The 15,982-nt window shown below is 42.2% G+C and overlaps 1 protein-coding gene across 1 annotated transcript in view; it reads right to left on the bottom strand.

The window, feature by feature from the left end:
• Nucleotides 1-239: 239 nt before the first annotated feature.
• The window catches only part of crocc2 (ciliary rootlet coiled-coil, rootletin family member 2), a 30,736-nt gene continuing 14,993 nt past the window's right edge, over nt 240-15,982 (bottom strand). The window contains exons 14-37 of the mRNA XM_034880466.1: nt 15,059-15,258; nt 14,445-14,627; nt 13,856-14,000; nt 13,614-13,760; nt 13,293-13,523; nt 11,130-11,323; nt 10,599-10,726; nt 10,089-10,258; nt 9,796-9,975; nt 9,373-9,507; nt 9,137-9,280; nt 6,791-7,029; nt 6,547-6,706; nt 6,288-6,455; nt 5,219-5,603; nt 5,005-5,138; nt 4,685-4,805; nt 4,434-4,597; nt 3,915-4,355; nt 3,261-3,410; nt 2,975-3,175; nt 1,827-1,961; nt 1,032-1,211; nt 240-904 (exon numbers count right to left, since the gene is read on the bottom strand). Of these exons, the coding sequence (XP_034736357.1) occupies nt 821-904; nt 1,032-1,211; nt 1,827-1,961; nt 2,975-3,175; nt 3,261-3,410; nt 3,915-4,355; nt 4,434-4,597; nt 4,685-4,805; nt 5,005-5,138; nt 5,219-5,603; nt 6,288-6,455; nt 6,547-6,706; nt 6,791-7,029; nt 9,137-9,280; nt 9,373-9,507; nt 9,796-9,975; nt 10,089-10,258; nt 10,599-10,726; nt 11,130-11,323; nt 13,293-13,523; nt 13,614-13,760; nt 13,856-14,000; nt 14,445-14,627; nt 15,059-15,258 (4,419 nt within the window). The 3' untranslated portion in view covers nt 240-820. The remainder of the gene's footprint in view (nt 905-1,031; nt 1,212-1,826; nt 1,962-2,974; nt 3,176-3,260; nt 3,411-3,914; nt 4,356-4,433; nt 4,598-4,684; nt 4,806-5,004; nt 5,139-5,218; nt 5,604-6,287; nt 6,456-6,546; nt 6,707-6,790; nt 7,030-9,136; nt 9,281-9,372; nt 9,508-9,795; nt 9,976-10,088; nt 10,259-10,598; nt 10,727-11,129; nt 11,324-13,292; nt 13,524-13,613; nt 13,761-13,855; nt 14,001-14,444; nt 14,628-15,058; nt 15,259-15,982) is intronic.

Raw genomic sequence — 15,982 nt, 5'->3', positions numbered from 1 at the left:
TGAAATTTACAAGTAATGATGATCCTCACAGACCTTGGAGTCTGTAATGATCTTTGAAAGAAAACACTTAAGACAGCAGTGGCAACAGAGAGTGAAGGTCATTCTTACCCACAACACTAAATCCACAAAAGCTTTTAAACACCAGAACTCCTATGCAAGGGCAGTGCTGTCCTTCACCGAGATCACACAACACAACATTGCGTGGCCACAGTAGAATAAACATCTTTTGTCAAACAATATTGTACATTTGAGCTCTGATACACCCACTTTATTACACAGCTTTTGCAAACACTATAAATGAGTCAAACACAGCACATGTTAGAATAATTTTGACTGGCTGAAACACTAATTAATCATAGCACCAGGAACATCTGCAAACAATTATTGTACATTTTTGAATGTATATTCTCACTAGGATACACAAAGTGTGATTATGACAGATACAATTGGTAAATGATCAATATGACAAATGAGTTTATAAACAATAACAAAAGTATAATAAAGAACCAACTCCGGAAACTTTTCATTACATTGTTTCCTAAAAGAACAGCATTACAGAAAGGCCAACTGTAGCGAGCTAGAGGAAATCCTTAAAACAATTTGGCACATCCAGTCCACTTATAAACAAAACCTTCATTGTTTGTTGTTGTTAAATTTTCCCGCAGATTAATGTAATCCAGTGTGCACATGTGCATGGGTGAAAGAGGCGTTTTAGGAGTGTGTTTGTGTGTGCAGACCTAACTTGTAACATAATGTTGTTGGGAAGCTGGCAGAGGAAAAGTGAACAAGGAAGCCGGAGGGGCTAAATACTTCACTCTGCCTACACACCAGGTAGTAGCATCTGATTGAAATAGGCCTGCCGTCTTCTTGTCTCCTGATCTAGCTGCTCTTTCAGAGTCAGCACCTATTACAAACAAAGAAACAGAAAAAATGAGAAGGTAGCTAGACAAACTACAAAAGAACAGACATTGAACCTGGAGTACAAAATAAAGACCTTTCCATCAAATTATACACACTTAGAATTAAATTACCTGTTCCTCCAGACATTTGACCCTCTGACGATGGGCCTTCTCTCGGGTCTCCAAGGCCCGCTCTGCTTGGAGCTGGCTGTCTCTCAGACGCTCCGTCTCCATATCCAACTCCTGGTGATGGCGGGCTGTCACCTCCAGGAGGCGCTGTGCATGAGAATGCTCCAACTGGGAGATTTGGGCCTGAAGACAGTTCAGATGAGTTTATAGAATTGAAAATAAAGTAGAAAGAAAATAAAAGGCTGGTAAGTGTCATTAGTGGTTGAGCAGAAGGGGCACACAGAAAGTTCTTACCTGGGCAAATGGCTAAGTAAAACACACATGTAAATAGAAGGCAGATCTTTATTGGATAGGTGTAAACAATCGAACACAATGAAGCAGCAGCAGTTTCTCTTTGAGAATTAGGAATGATTTGCATTGCTGCCTTATTTATTTGAGAAATTGAAAGACATGCTATGTAAATGTAAATATATGTAAATACTAGATAACACATATGTCTGCGATTCTAGATTTCTCTAAGGATGTCATTAGTCAATCATTGATGTGTGATGTCAGTTTTTTTTATCTGATTCTCCTAAATGTCTGTGAAGATGTTTGTTAGCTGCATTTACTGCTGGTGATTTTTTTTAACATCAATCAAACATTTGACATATCTTGTTAACTTATTGCTTGACTGTCGTAGTGTGACAGGAATGTAATTGATTGTTCTGTACTACTCATTTCTACAAAAGTATTTTAGTAGTGACAGGTAGAAGAAGTAGAAGACTTGTCTCTGGGTCTAGTTCAGCAGCCTCTCACCTGCACTGCCTGCTCTTCATCCTGCTTTTTTGCCAGCTCCTGTTGCAGGCTGCAGACTGTCTGTTCCAACTGTTCCTTCTCTCTGGCTGCCAACACTGCCTCCTCTTCCTCCCTCCTCAGCCTCTCCATCTCCACCTGACAACAACACAAGGGTGACATAATGTCAACGACTTTACCATAATTTTTCTGCACACATTTGCCTTTCTGTAATGTGTTTAGCAGACGCCAAGCTCCGAGCCTCTTGGTTCTCACAGTCCACCTCCATGTTTCCATCACTTCAAGATCACTTTGTACAACGTGTGAGAAAGGAGAAGACTATGTTGATCAAAAAAATGGATCAAATTATATTATACAACGGACAGCCAAATTAAACGGCTAATTATGTCATTTATCTCCTCCTGCCCATTTCTGTGCCCTAATGCTTCGGCAACTGCACGTCTTTACTTGATTCAGAATGTGGCACGGCTTCTGACCGACACTAAACGCATATTACTTCAGTCTTGGCGTCTGAATGTACATTGGCTTCCAGCACGTTTAGAATTGACTTTAAGATGTTTTTAATTACATTTTAAAGCCCTTTGTGGTTTGGCTCCGTCATATATTTTAGATCTTTTACCCCATATTCAGCAGCAAAATGTTTCAGGTCTCCTTACAAAAAGCTGTTAAATGTTCTGGGATTCGGCCTTTACTGTTTCAGCTTTAACATTATGAAGCAGCTCGTCATCGGCAGCATCAGTGCTATAGCTTCTTGGCATTTTTAAAACTTCTTACTCTTGTTTATATACTAAACATGACACACCGTTTTTTAATGTCTCTTCTGAGTCCCCCAACTTTAAGGAAGTACCATACTGCAGCTTTTTTTTTTAAAGGCGATTGTTTCATTATGATTTTTTTGTATTTTATGATTATCCATGGGTATTTTTAACTGTAATTTAGATAAATAATAACAAGCTTAGGTGGACTTATCCTAAATATGAGGGATTATAGAATAGTTAGATATTTTGGGAAATATGATGACTGATTCCCCGTTTTTAGTTTTTAACGCTAAGCTAAGTTAACCGGCTGCTTGCAGAAGCTTCATATTTACCATACAGACAAAGAAAGGATCAACCTATTTTCAGTATAGTGCAGCAGATAGGTCAGCTCACCCTCTCCAGTGTCTTTCTGAGTGATGACTTGTCTTTACCAAGGCGTGTCAGCACTCTCTCCATCTCTGCTCTCTCACTCTGTAGCTTTTGCAAAGAGCTCTGAAGATTGTTGACCTTGTCCTGGAGTTCCTCCTTCTCTCGCCGCAGCTGCTGAGAGCTCCCCTGGGCCTGCAGTACAGCTTCCTGCTGTTGCTTCAGGCTCTGGGAAATAGTCAGTCATACACACATAAAAATGGAGCCTCAACTTTTGCATCTTTATTTGCACTTGAACCGCAGTGTGACTTACCTCCTTCTGTGTCCTGCTATGCTTTTCCAGCTCAAAATATTTAAGCTCTAAGTCCTCTTGGGCTGTTTGAAGGTTCTGGATCTGCTCTGTTAGTGCGTGGTTCAGCTTCTTTCTCTCTGAAAGGGTATCTCGCGTTTTATCCAGACGCTCCTATGGTCACACACATGTTTACATAGACTGTACATTGAGCCACTCAATTTAATCCAAACACTATTTTGCCCTTAGACCAACGCTACATCGCTCTCCTTCTTTTATATTGTGTCTTTTTACAATCTTTGACATATTGTTTAACATTGCTGGCAAGTGTTGGGATTTTACTCCTTTACGCATGTCATGTTTTTGTTTTCTCAGTGTGTTTCTTTTTATGTGACCAAATCTTTTTATTTCCAGATTACAAACACTTACAAACATTATGCTGAGACATGAGAACGACATGAGAAAACGGAAGCGGCAAATGTAAATAAAAAATGCTTAGTCTGCAGCTGAGAAGGTTAAATAGTTGCACTGTAAATCAAAGCATGTCATGGAAGCAAGGCTATTCGTCTTATTTTGAAGTTTCAATCAAACATCCTTTCGGGAAATGAGGGGAAAAGCTTACAAATAAAACATACACTGTGAACATGATTTGATTTATGTTACAGAAATTGACTGTACCTGCAGCAGCTTTCGGTCCTGCTCACTGGCAGTCAGAGCCCTCTGCAGCTGTGTGATCTGCTCCTGCAGAGCTCCACTGCTGGTCCTGTTGTCACTGAGGGTGTTGGACAATTTGTGGATCTGTTCTCTCAGGTGGCTCTCATGCTGCTCAGCTTGAGCCAGTGAGATGGCCAACTTCTCCTCGCTGACCCTCAGTGCTGCACCGCGGTCCTCGCTCTCACCCAGCTTCCTCCTCACCTCTGTCAGTCTTTCCTGCAGTGCCCCTGCCTCTGCATCCAACTCAGCTGCCCTGAGCTGGGCCCTCTGTAGCTCACCTTCAAAGGTGCGTTGGGAGAGCTCCAGATTGCTCACCCTGTTCTCTGCTGCTTGCAGAGACTCCTTTAGCTTCTGTTGTTCTACTTGTGCATGAGATTCTAAGCCCTGCAGGAGCTCTGACTTGTCCTGTAGAGGAATTGGCACTATTTTATTAGTTGTCACTTAAGATGCTGTATGCTTATTTGGTCTTTGTCTTTGACATACTTGAAGTGCCCTGGACTCAGCCTCCGCAGCTTGTAGACCAGTCCTCAGCTGAGCTACCTCCTCCTCAAGGTTTTGTTTCTCCCTCTCTGTTCGACGTACTAGTTCTTCCTGCAGGGAATAGGATGTATGCACCTTGTGTAATCGCTCTGCCATCTCTCTTTTTCCTGGAACAATATGTAGAACATGCTGTAAGTCCAAACATATTTAATAACTGATCTACTGTTTTTGTAGGACCAACTGGTTTTTCTTACCCTCCTCTGATTGCTTCAAGGAATTCTTTAGCTGTAACAGCTGGGTGGCTGTTTTATCCTGGCTATCTTGAAGCTCTGTCACCTGCTGACTTAGAAAAACTATCTGAGCCGTGGCTTCATCCTGAGGGAATAGCACACGAGTATGAGTCATAAAAATATAAACACAACAAATGTAATAATAATAATAAGGGAGTTAAAGATTGTTGAACTGTTTATGTGGTCTTAAAAGCAAGACCAACTCAAGGTCAACAGTCCCACTCACAGAGTTTGAGGTTTGCGTCCTTGTGCCTTTATTAAGTTATTAAGAAGTTCAAATATACCCTGTCTCTTTGTGTGTCTCTGAACTTCTGCTGGAATTCCTGCAGGGCTGTATGCACTGAGTCCAAATCCAGCTCTTCATCTTCACCACGAGACAGGGGCAGCACAGCAACTCTGTCTGTCTCATTGTCTACCCCTAACCAGAGAATATACTTATTCATGCATCTGCTTATAGCAAAAAATTGCCCCATCTTATTATTAAGTGCATGACAATACCTTTTACTTGCAGGTGGTTTCTCCAGGGAGAGGGAGACCGTCTACGAAACCCAGGTGTGCCTGAAAGCCTTGGATGGCTGGTGCCAACAGTGCGGCGCACAGCTGAGTACATCCCCGCCAACTTGAGCTCCAAGTCCCTGTGTTTGGCATGGCTAAGGCCCAGCTGTTCTTCCAAGCCCTGGACCTTGCTTTCAGCAAAGCCAACCTGCACAGAGAGTTCCTTGACCTGGATCCTAGCGTCTTCTAGTGCTTCCTCTAGCTGGGCAGTGGTTTCTCTGTGCCTCTGGTCACACTGCTGCTGATAAGCCTCTCTTTCCTGCAGCAGCTCTTGGTTCTGATGCTCCAATGTCTCCAGCTCCACCACACGGCGCTGCAGACCTGAAACCTGCACAAACACACAGAGTCACAAGACATACTTCATTTTTGTCTACTAGTCAAGCATGTATTTGTTACTGTGGATTTTTGTCATTAGTAGTATACAGATCATAACTAGGTTACTTTTGGATGATTTGTAAACTTAATCAACTTGAAGACAAAAAAAGTTGTCTGCCAGCTGTGTACATTTAGCAACTGATGACATTTTCACTGATAGGGTTTCTAAACTGTATCATAGGAGGTTAACAAGATGACAAGAGTCAAGCCCACCATGCTCTTGGAAACAGAATACAAAAGTATGCCAAATGTTCACTGGACTACAACATCTGCTGTGCTCAAGAGAATTTAGGGACCCAACGAATGTGGTTATGGGGCACAAGAAGTCAAAAAAACTATTTTATAGAATATAAAGCCTAATTTTTCCTGACTTTTTGCAAGACTATTAATCAAAACACATCTTAACATTTTGTTTTTTTCTGGTATTTTGCAATGACATTGAGTGTATTTAATAAATTGCTGTTATATATGAGGTATATTCACAAAATATTTCAAAGTAAAACCCATCACTTAAAAGTAGAATATACAGTGTGTTCCGGTTCATGATTTCAGTCTATGCATGAGGATGGCAGGTATTCTTCAAGTATTATGCAAAGGTGGAATGTTGTTAACAGACTAATTCCGGGAGACCTTCTACCTCATTGAGCGCTGCTTCCCTGCCAGCCTCACACTCCAGCACTCTCTGCCTGAGAGTGAAAGCCTCGCGTCGTGCCTCCTCCTCCTTCTGCTCCTCCTGACATACCCGGGCCTGCAGCTCTTGCAGCTCCTGTTTCTGGCGGTTGTTCTCACCTTCAAGGACCTTTATCTGCTCATATTAACATAGCACATAATACTTGAAGGTAATCCTTTATTTAAAATAAATCAGATGGAAAGCAGTTACCGCAATAATCTTTCACCTGTCTGCGCATCTCCTGCAGATCTCTGCGTGCCTGCAGGCGAGACTTCTCCAGCTCTCTCATACTGCTCCGTAGAGTGGTTGCCTCTTGGTGCATCAAACTCCTACATTCCTCTGAGATAAACACTTTCTGCTCCATCTCCTCCAAGGCTCGTCTCAAGCTAGTCAAAAAATGGTTAACATACAGTCCCCATCCATAAATATCCATTGCGGCAAACAACCTAGAAACACTACTGAAGCCATACCTGCTGTTGTCACTCTCTGTTCTCTTAAAAAAAGCTCTTAGTTCCTGGTTAGAGGCTTGGATAGCCTCTTTCTCTCTGGTCTCATCACCCAGAAGCCTTCCCCGGTCCAGAACCTCTTTCCGTTGCCTGTCCCGCTCTTGCGCACACTCCCGGAGCTCTCTATGAGCTTTACTCAGCTCCCTTCGCCCTTTAATTAGCCCATCCTCTGCCTCCTGCAGATGCCGACGAAGGCCCTCTAACTTCATGTCCAGGTTAAGGAGAACAAAGGTATAATATGTCAATGAGGATACATTAGGAGGTCTTATGGATAAACAGTATACCTCTTATTAATGAGGTTAATGGATAAACTCCCATCTAGAAATACTACAGTTTTTTTCTTATTGTTTCTGGTTTCATAATTGGTTTCCAGAATGTATTTGGTTATTTCAAATGCATATGAACTTAGTTTATCTAAGAGTTTCTTAAACAGTTTCAAAACTTAGTTTTCAATATAAATTCAATAATCCAACACAAAAAAAGCCTTTATTTTTATCATCAAAATGCATCTTAAACCTGTATTTGGCCGTTATCTACAGTACAACAAAAGCACATGTATGTAATAATCAAAATTGAATAGGAAGAATGCTGTAAGACTGATTTTTTTATCAGATACTTCTTCATCGGTTGAAACTTCAACATCTCCTATTTGAAGTACTATCTCAAGACACTATGACCTATATTCTGTTTTACAGCAATATGTTATGTGTAGAGGGAGAAATAAGGAGGACGGGGCTTATCTGGGCATGGTTAAGAGCCAGTTTGGCATGTAGCCATATGCTGTCTCTCGCAGTGTAACGAATCCACGGAGCAACATGATAAACATCAGCCCTCCCCCCAGAGGTGGAGGCGGTGGAGGAGGGCTAGGGAGGATGAGGAGCAGGATGAGGTGGAGGAGTATTATGTTCACTGGCCACACAAGATGGTTCTTTCTCTCTGTACTGACTCTAATGTGAGAAAAAACAAGCCAATGCTGATCTGGACAATTATTCTTTATTTGATCTGATTTTTGGAGGTGTAGCGGACTAGAAGGGCAGTTAATATGAGGGCAGCAGTGTTGTGTTATGGGGATGGGAGAGGGGGACCTGGAGTCCCAGTGGAGCCAGCCTCTCGCTGCTGCAAGGGAGAAAATAAACACTCCCCCACTGGCTTATTTACACAAGGGGTTAACTCAAACTTTGATTTCATATTATGGTACCAGGGACCGTATCCTCCACCCTCTCGTTCTCCCTCCCTCCCCTTGTTTTCTTCCTCTTTCATGCTCACTAGCTTAAACACTCTCACTCCTGCTTTGTCAACGTCTGACATGAGAATCCTGAGATGGGATTAGTGAAAATAATCAAACAAGGAAACGAGCAGGGGTGGAAGCCAAATATGACAGTGTCGCTGAAGCTTGACTTGATCTATGGTAGGGAGGGCTGTCCAAACCTCAAAACTCTTCTGCTCTGGCTCCACACAACCTCATTCACTATACTTTGACAAGACTAAGGAGACAAAGCGAAGACTATATGATTCTCCTTTTTACTTTTTCATTGAAACCAAAAAGTTCCATAAAAGATAAACAATCCCATTTCCCAGGGAAACCAGCCTTCTAAATCAAGGCATGGTGAGACTCTTACAACTCTGCAGGTACATCTTAATGAGGTGACTGTGAGCTTGTTATTTCACTGAAACGCCCAACAACCCTCAGGCTAGAATCTTGACCTCACGCAACCCCAAGAGATGAGATTTACAGCTCTCATTTGGCTCAGGGAGGTATGTCACAGGGCCAAAATTATAGTCTCTTATTGCACTTTTATGTTAGTGTTGAGGTCAATGGAACTAAATTTTCCTCCACTTGACAGGAAAAAGACAGAAAGCGAGTGCTAAGAGAGGGAGTCTAAAGATTGGTCACCACCTCTGCTTGCAGGATTTGGCCCTGTGCACTCTGCACCTGATGGTACCCTGATGCTAGTAAAGCTCTGTGGCATTGGCCAATGTCAACAGTGGCCAATGGTAAATGGCTCTCCCTCACACTGGTTCTACTTGGTGCAAACACCCCCTCTTGCTAGAAGCAGATCCGTGAGCTCCCATCCTATTCCAAGCCAAACAAGCTTGTAATTTCCTATCCATTTCTGTGATCTTACTGTACAAACCCCCTCTAGTGACATCCACACTATGTTCTCTATGATTTGTCTGTGCATTTCACCATCCTAACGTTCACTTAATATTGACTTAAGCTCGATATGAGTCATTATTAGATCAGATATTGTTATACACTGGTGCAACTGAAGAGGCAACCGTGATGTGCGTTTAAAAGAAAGTTTTTACTTCTTGTTGTGCATGTTCTCTCTGTTGGTTCAACTCTCTGACTTGCTCCATTAGACTCTTCTTGGCATCCTCATGAGAGTTCAAAGACTCCTCAAATTGAGTCTGCAAATCTTGCAGCTCAGACTGAAGGACAGCCTTTGCATTCTGGAACATAGGGGTACCACAAATCAGTTAGCGGAGGTATATATAAAGAACAAGAAAGTGACCAGAGCCAATGTGACTCTGCCATATTTTACCTTATCCTGCTCCTGTTTGCTAAGTGCCTCTCTCTGCACGCACTCAAGCTCCATGCCTGCTGTGGCCAGGTCTTGCTGCAGGGCTGCTAGCTTCTCCGTGAGGGCAGCCTTTTCTGCCTCTTTCTGGGATAAAGACTGGTCACAACAGGCTGCGAGGTTAGGGGTCATTCATTATATACAGTTTGGAAAAATTGTGCTCACATACATGTCCAATAAAGGACAAGGAATGGAACTAGCATTTTGTGTGAGGATACTGGCAGGACATATGGCTTTTGATGATACACTAATGACAGTGAAGACACAACTTGGGATGTTGTGGTCATGAGACAAATCTCTATCCCTCGGCCTATCCTAAAATACTCCACTCTAGGTTTTATGGTTCATGACCCATCATAACAAACCTGTGAAGACCACGTCACAAACCTGCTGCTTTACAATCTCAGCCTGCAGGAGGCTTTGGTTGAAGTCTTGCTGCAGCCTGACCAGCTCATCCTGCACCTGCTGCAGCTCCTTCTGACTGTGCACACGCTGTTCCTCACACTGTGTACGCAGCTGCTCCTCAGCCTTCTCCCGCTGAACTGTGAGCTCTGTATACTGTTGTTCCTGTTAACCACCAAAAACATACACACACACTCCTGATTAGAAGATAGCAAAAGCATCTGATTTCCCTTTTGTCAACCATCATAACCATCATAACTATGCAAGTCTTACTGTACCTTTTGCCGGCGTTCAGCTTCATGCTGCTCTCTGTGAATTTGCTCTTTGTTATTCAAGGTCAGCAGGGCATTCCTTTCCACCTGAGCCAGCTTCTCCTCCAGATTACTCCTCTCTTGTGCAGCTTGGACAAACTGACGTTCAGCATCCACACGCATCAGAGCAGCATCCCCTGGACAGATGTATCAAATCTCTATCAAAATCCTACTCAATTATTAAATGGAGAGACTTGGGATCAGCAAGATTATTTTTACAGTTTTATTTATAGGGGATACTCATCCATGTCTTTATGCGTAACATGCTAGCTTAACACAACTTATCTGATTCATGTGTGTCTATGCAGACTGGTGGGACCCTGGTCAGCTGAGAAAGCAGCTCCAGTGATCCCACAGCCCAGCTGTTGCGGAGCTCACAGCTGAAATATGGATCTCTAGGGGGCTGTTGGAAAGGCTTCATGGCCAGGGGGCTTGGCACGGAGCACAGTGGGGTCTCTGAGGGAGATGGCTACTCACGCGTCAAGGCCTCGTTAGCCAGGAGCAAACTGTGCCTCTCTCTCTCCATCCTGGTGCACTCGGCCTCCAGAGACGAGGCAAGCTCCTGGCTCTCAAACAGAGCGGTTTCCAGGGACTCTTTCTCTGCTCTGGAACACAGCGGGATTTAGAGAAAAAAAACACCTTTGAACCACTAGGGGTAGATTGTAAAATTCAATGATCTATCATGAGCATAGTTTCCAAATAAAAGCATGTTACTTAAATACTTGAGTAAGACTTGCTGTGCTTTACATTGGCAGTTGGTATGACTTAAACAAACACACACACATACTGTACACACACCCACACACACACAGATGATGCTTTTAAGGTGATTTACTGATATTCATTCCTATCACTCTTATTACATGTTAGATGCCTTACCCCAACCCTGACCCTGACCTTAACCAATGAAAACAAAAACAATTTTACTGTAGCTTGTGCTGAATGGATCTGGAGAAAACAAACTAGGGAAAACAGACCACACAAATAAACACACACACACATGCAGACCTAAGCAAAACCAGCTCCTGCGTGAGACCACAGGCCTTTCGGTCAGCAGAGTTTAGTTTGACATCCAGAGCAGCCCTGGCCTTGGCAAGCTCCTCCCCGTCATGGGTAGCTCTCTTTAGGGCTGTGGTCTGTGTCTTAAGCTCCTTCCTGCACGCACAGAGCTCCTCTGAAACAGTCTGCATCTCCCTGTTGACCTGGAGACGAACAAATACAAATGGAAAAAAAAATGTCATCAAGTAATTAATTTATTCTTTTTGCTTTAAGCTGAAACAATTAAGACTTTACAGTAAATTATTACATGCACTTCATATCTATAGTGCAATAACATTGGAACACATTTTTCACGAGTAAGAGTACATCAAAAGGAACATGGTTGGTATTGTGAAAATTAACCACCCAACCTCTACATTTTATGCAACCCCATTTGCTATACGCACACTGGACTCTACATATTCTTGTTGCTGCTGTTATGAAGCATAAATTACACAAACTTTAAGCAAGTCATGCCAGTGTATAGGAACTGCAGGGCCACAACAAATGCCCCACCTGAAGCAAAACAAAAATTATTTGTGGGGTTGTGATTTTTTTCCCAGTTACCACAATCATATCAATCAATATGACACAAAACAGGACCTATATCTAGCAAGGAAAATAATGAACACGTGTTGATGCGGAACTTCCTAAATTTTATTCAACATTTATTAAACTCCAAAACGGATTATTGTATGGAAGTAGTGAGGAGAGCATTTGGGATTTATCTTTAAGAAATTCACTGAATTCAGCAGGTAATATAAAATGGAAATTGTACCTGAATGCAACATGATAAAGTTGCAAATGGCTTCAAACATCAGAGTAAAACGTAACTTGAAGCATTGGCAGTGTCATTTACAAGAATGTTTCAAAATTTTGGGAAATACACATATGCTTTCTTGCTAAGTATTAGAAGATCAATAGCACTCTAATGTGTGTACGCTAAATATGAAGCAACAACAAGACTGCACTGGCCTAGTCGAGAAATAGTTTCAGCATGTAACCTCTCGTTAAACCACAACCTGTCACTTTTTGATCACTGTTTGTGAACAGTTTAAACAAACAAAGTATGACGTGTAAATTGGTGAGCTTTAATGCTGCTGTTAGATCTTTTATGCAAAGCTACACTAACCTGCTGATGGCTTTATTTTCATATTTAGCATACAGACATGACAGTGGTATCTACCTTTTAATGTAACTCTCAGTAACCAAGTAATTAGCTTATTTCCCAAAATGACTACCTATTCATTAATTGGTTATTCTTCAGGTTTGAATCAAACAATGTTAAAGCTCTATATTGAAATAGAAAAACTTACTGTAAACTGTTTTTCCCTTGCCAGTTACTACCACGTCATTACACAATGACTGAGTCTATAATGGGCCCTTGCAACTTTAATATTTCACTGCAACCAATTGTTTGAAAAGCAACAATCACTGCAATTTGATTTTGAACCTAACCAAAATGAACCCACACTAAATAATTAACACATGATGTTGTGCGGCCTTTCCTTAGGTGAATACTAAAGTGGATAAAGAACACCAGTGTAATAGATGTAGCGCCCAATCAGGGGATGAAACATGAGCCTATGGAGGTCACTCCAGGGCTTGTTTTATTCACAGGTGATTTGATTTTTACAGATAAGTTATCTCAAAATGTTTGGATGGAGTATGTCAAATTGTTTAGATTTGGTATATTCTAGCCGAGATCAACGCGGATATCCCAGTTTCACATTGAGAACAGATAACAAAACAGCAGAGGATTCTTTTCATTCTATAGGGGATGACATACAGAGATCTAAATCTGCTAAGGGAAGAATGGGAATACTTTAGGTGTTAATTTATTGGGTCTTTTTACTTACCCCCCACTAGATAGTATATGTCTATCTATTTATCTTTTCTAGTTTACATTGATCATGAAAATCCCTTGCCTATTATGTCCCGAGTTACTCATAAAACACAGAGTGAGGCTCAAACTGCTCTCCATCTCCCGTTTGAAAGAAAGAAAAAAATAGCAGATGTGTCCAGTACCTCAAATACATTTTACTTTGTCAACAAGCTCCATGTACCTGTTGAAATAACATCAACATAGGGAGGATGGAGGCTAAAGTGTGTGAATGGCTGGGGGTCTCTGACCTGGGAGTGCCGCTCTAGGGCCTGAGCATTCTCCGTCTGCAGCAGTCTCAGCTCTGTTTCGAGCCTCTGGCAGAGATCCTGAAAGTGGCTGTGGGAGCTCTCCAGGGCTTGTTTCTCAGCGAGCATATTCATCATCTCTTGTTGCACCCATGCTGTCTCCTCTCTGGCTGCGGTCTGCTCCATTTCAGCTTCCTGTCTACGTTTACCAAGTTCTGTCTTCTCACCTTCTGTCTGAAAGGGAAACAGACTGAAATATTTGAGTTCTGTTCTGTTGAAATATGCCTTCAATTAAAGTTACAGGGCAACTACACAGCTACTGACCTGCAGCAGAATACGATTAAGTTCCACCTTGTCTTTGGCTAAGCCTTCGCTCAGCGCTGCCATTTTAGCCAGAGAATCTTTTAGGGTTGCCTCCTGATTCTGCAGTTTGGTGAGGACTGACTCATGTGCAGCAATCTGCGACTCCATCTGTGGAGTGAATCATACATATTAGAAAGATGTTTACCCTCAGGGATAATCCAGTATTACAAATAATGCTACCTGTTACAGAACAAGCAGTCTACCTTGCTGAGAGCCAGAGCGAGGCTGGCCTTATCTTGCTCCAACACCTCCTTCTGCAGAGTGATTTGACTCAGAGCCTCCTTCACTGTCACAAGCTCCCTACGCAGATCTGAATGCTTTCCTTCAAGTTCCTCCAAACTCCTCTCACTGAAACACATCATTTATCACATATATGACTCTATAACCTTGTTTGTTTGTCTCACACACACATGCAGATAATTTATATAACCAAAATCCCTTAACAGCGATCCATTGCCACTTTAAAAGAAGGAGAAATGTTGGTGCCAAACGCCAGAACTCTGAGGGAGTTACTTTTTTGTTGTATTGCATGTCCTACTCCAATTCTCAGCTAATCACATTTTTTTAAGCAAAAGAAACCCACAAGAAGGGAAAAAATGGTTTCCTCTTGCATGAGTGCAGTAATGCAATGTAAATCATTTACATTTTCATCCAAATGTCATTTGGGTGCATTGCCGGCCGGAGAACAACACATGTTACTGATCTCAACTGTAAACAAGCAGAGCTTAAAAACAATCACGGGTGAGGGGATGTGTGTTGTGTAACGGTCATTCTCTCTTGCTTGTGCTGTACCCTCTTTGGGCCTCTGTGAGCTGGCGTGTCAGCTGTATTTCCAGATCCTCTCTCTGCTGTCTCAGGAGGTCCCGCTCTCTCTGGATCTCCAGTGATGAATCTCGCAGTACCTCCAGCTTGGCATGCTGGGAGTCTGCCTTCTGCTGCAGACCTGACAGCAGCTTCTCCAGGCTGCCTTTCTCACTGTGGTACACAGCAGTAGAGAAAGGCAGAGGGAAAGAAATAGAGAGAGAGATTATGTTAAAGGTCAGTTTTTGCACAATTGTCATCATTTTTATAATACTTAATTTTTCTAAAATACTATATCAACAAAGCACACGGCAGCATAATAAACACACTTCCTGTATAATATTGAATAAATATTGTTTTTGGTCACGTGTTAAAAATGTTCTGATAATGATGATGAAGACTTACTTAATTACACATTAAACCAAACTATAATAATTGTCATCATTATTGGAACATTTGTATTTTTCCAAAATCAACATTTGAGCCTAATGGCACTTTCCCAAATAGCAAAACAAACTAGAACATATGAAACACAATACACAGCTGTGCAACTAAGCAACTACTTTTTATCTACAGTCTTCATGGAGATAGTGATCAGGGTGTACCTGGAGATAAGTTCCACTGAGCAGCGATATCTGTTGCTGTCTCTGAGGCTATCCTCCAGAGCTGCTTTAGCCTCCTGACTTTCCCTCCTTACTTCCTGGATCTTCTGCTCTAGCTCTCTCCTCTCAGTGTCCCTCTTCTGCAGGTGATTACGCAGTGTCTCCACTTGCTCCAGGGCAGCATCCAGATGCCCACGCAAGTCCTGTGCATGGGACAATTGATTGTGGTGTGTAGGTAAAGAAAGTAATTACATTTTATCTCATCAACATAAAACAGTGGTTCTCCACATTTTCTGACTTGTGATCTCTTAAAATTAAGCTATATCTACTCATTAACGGTTATGACCCTTATGTGTAATTGGACAGTTCAACCACAGAATTATTTTTCTTTCTTGGATTGTTTCATTTAGGCCTGAGGACCCTATCGTGCACCCCGCGCAGCACGGTGCAAAGCCTGACGCAAAGCCTGACGCATAGCCGGACCCAAGTGTCTTTGCTATTTAAGACCGTCGTGAGCCCATCTTTGTGCCCATGGGCGTGCTGTTCTTTCAGCAAGGTGTGTTCAGGCAGGTAAGTTCTTGGCGTATTTCTATCTTGAGGCAGTGGGAAATGATTGGGCCTTGATCAACAATGACAACAAAAACCTGGTCTAAAGTCAATAGTGCAGCATTTCATTGTTATTTTAACAGCGCATTAGTAAAAAGTGCCTAGTCTTATACACAGCAGTATAGCGTGCGCACACTATGCTTGTTACACACACACAGGGCATTGGAGCAGTACACATGCAGGTACAAGAGTACACATATAAACATTATGGTGCAAATCCGCCATCAAAATGGTACAGACGCACCTGGCTTTTAAAATTGAATGGGAGATGACCTCTGATTGATGTATTGCATGTTACGCCCCTAAACACACCCACAAATT

Source organism: Etheostoma cragini, chromosome 9, assembly GCF_013103735.1.
Source record: "Etheostoma cragini isolate CJK2018 chromosome 9, CSU_Ecrag_1.0, whole genome shotgun sequence".
Lineage (NCBI taxonomy): Eukaryota > Metazoa > Chordata > Actinopteri > Perciformes > Percidae > Etheostoma > Etheostoma cragini.
The sequence above is the reverse complement of the archived record's forward strand: the minus strand, read 5'-3'. Positions and strand labels throughout refer to the sequence as shown.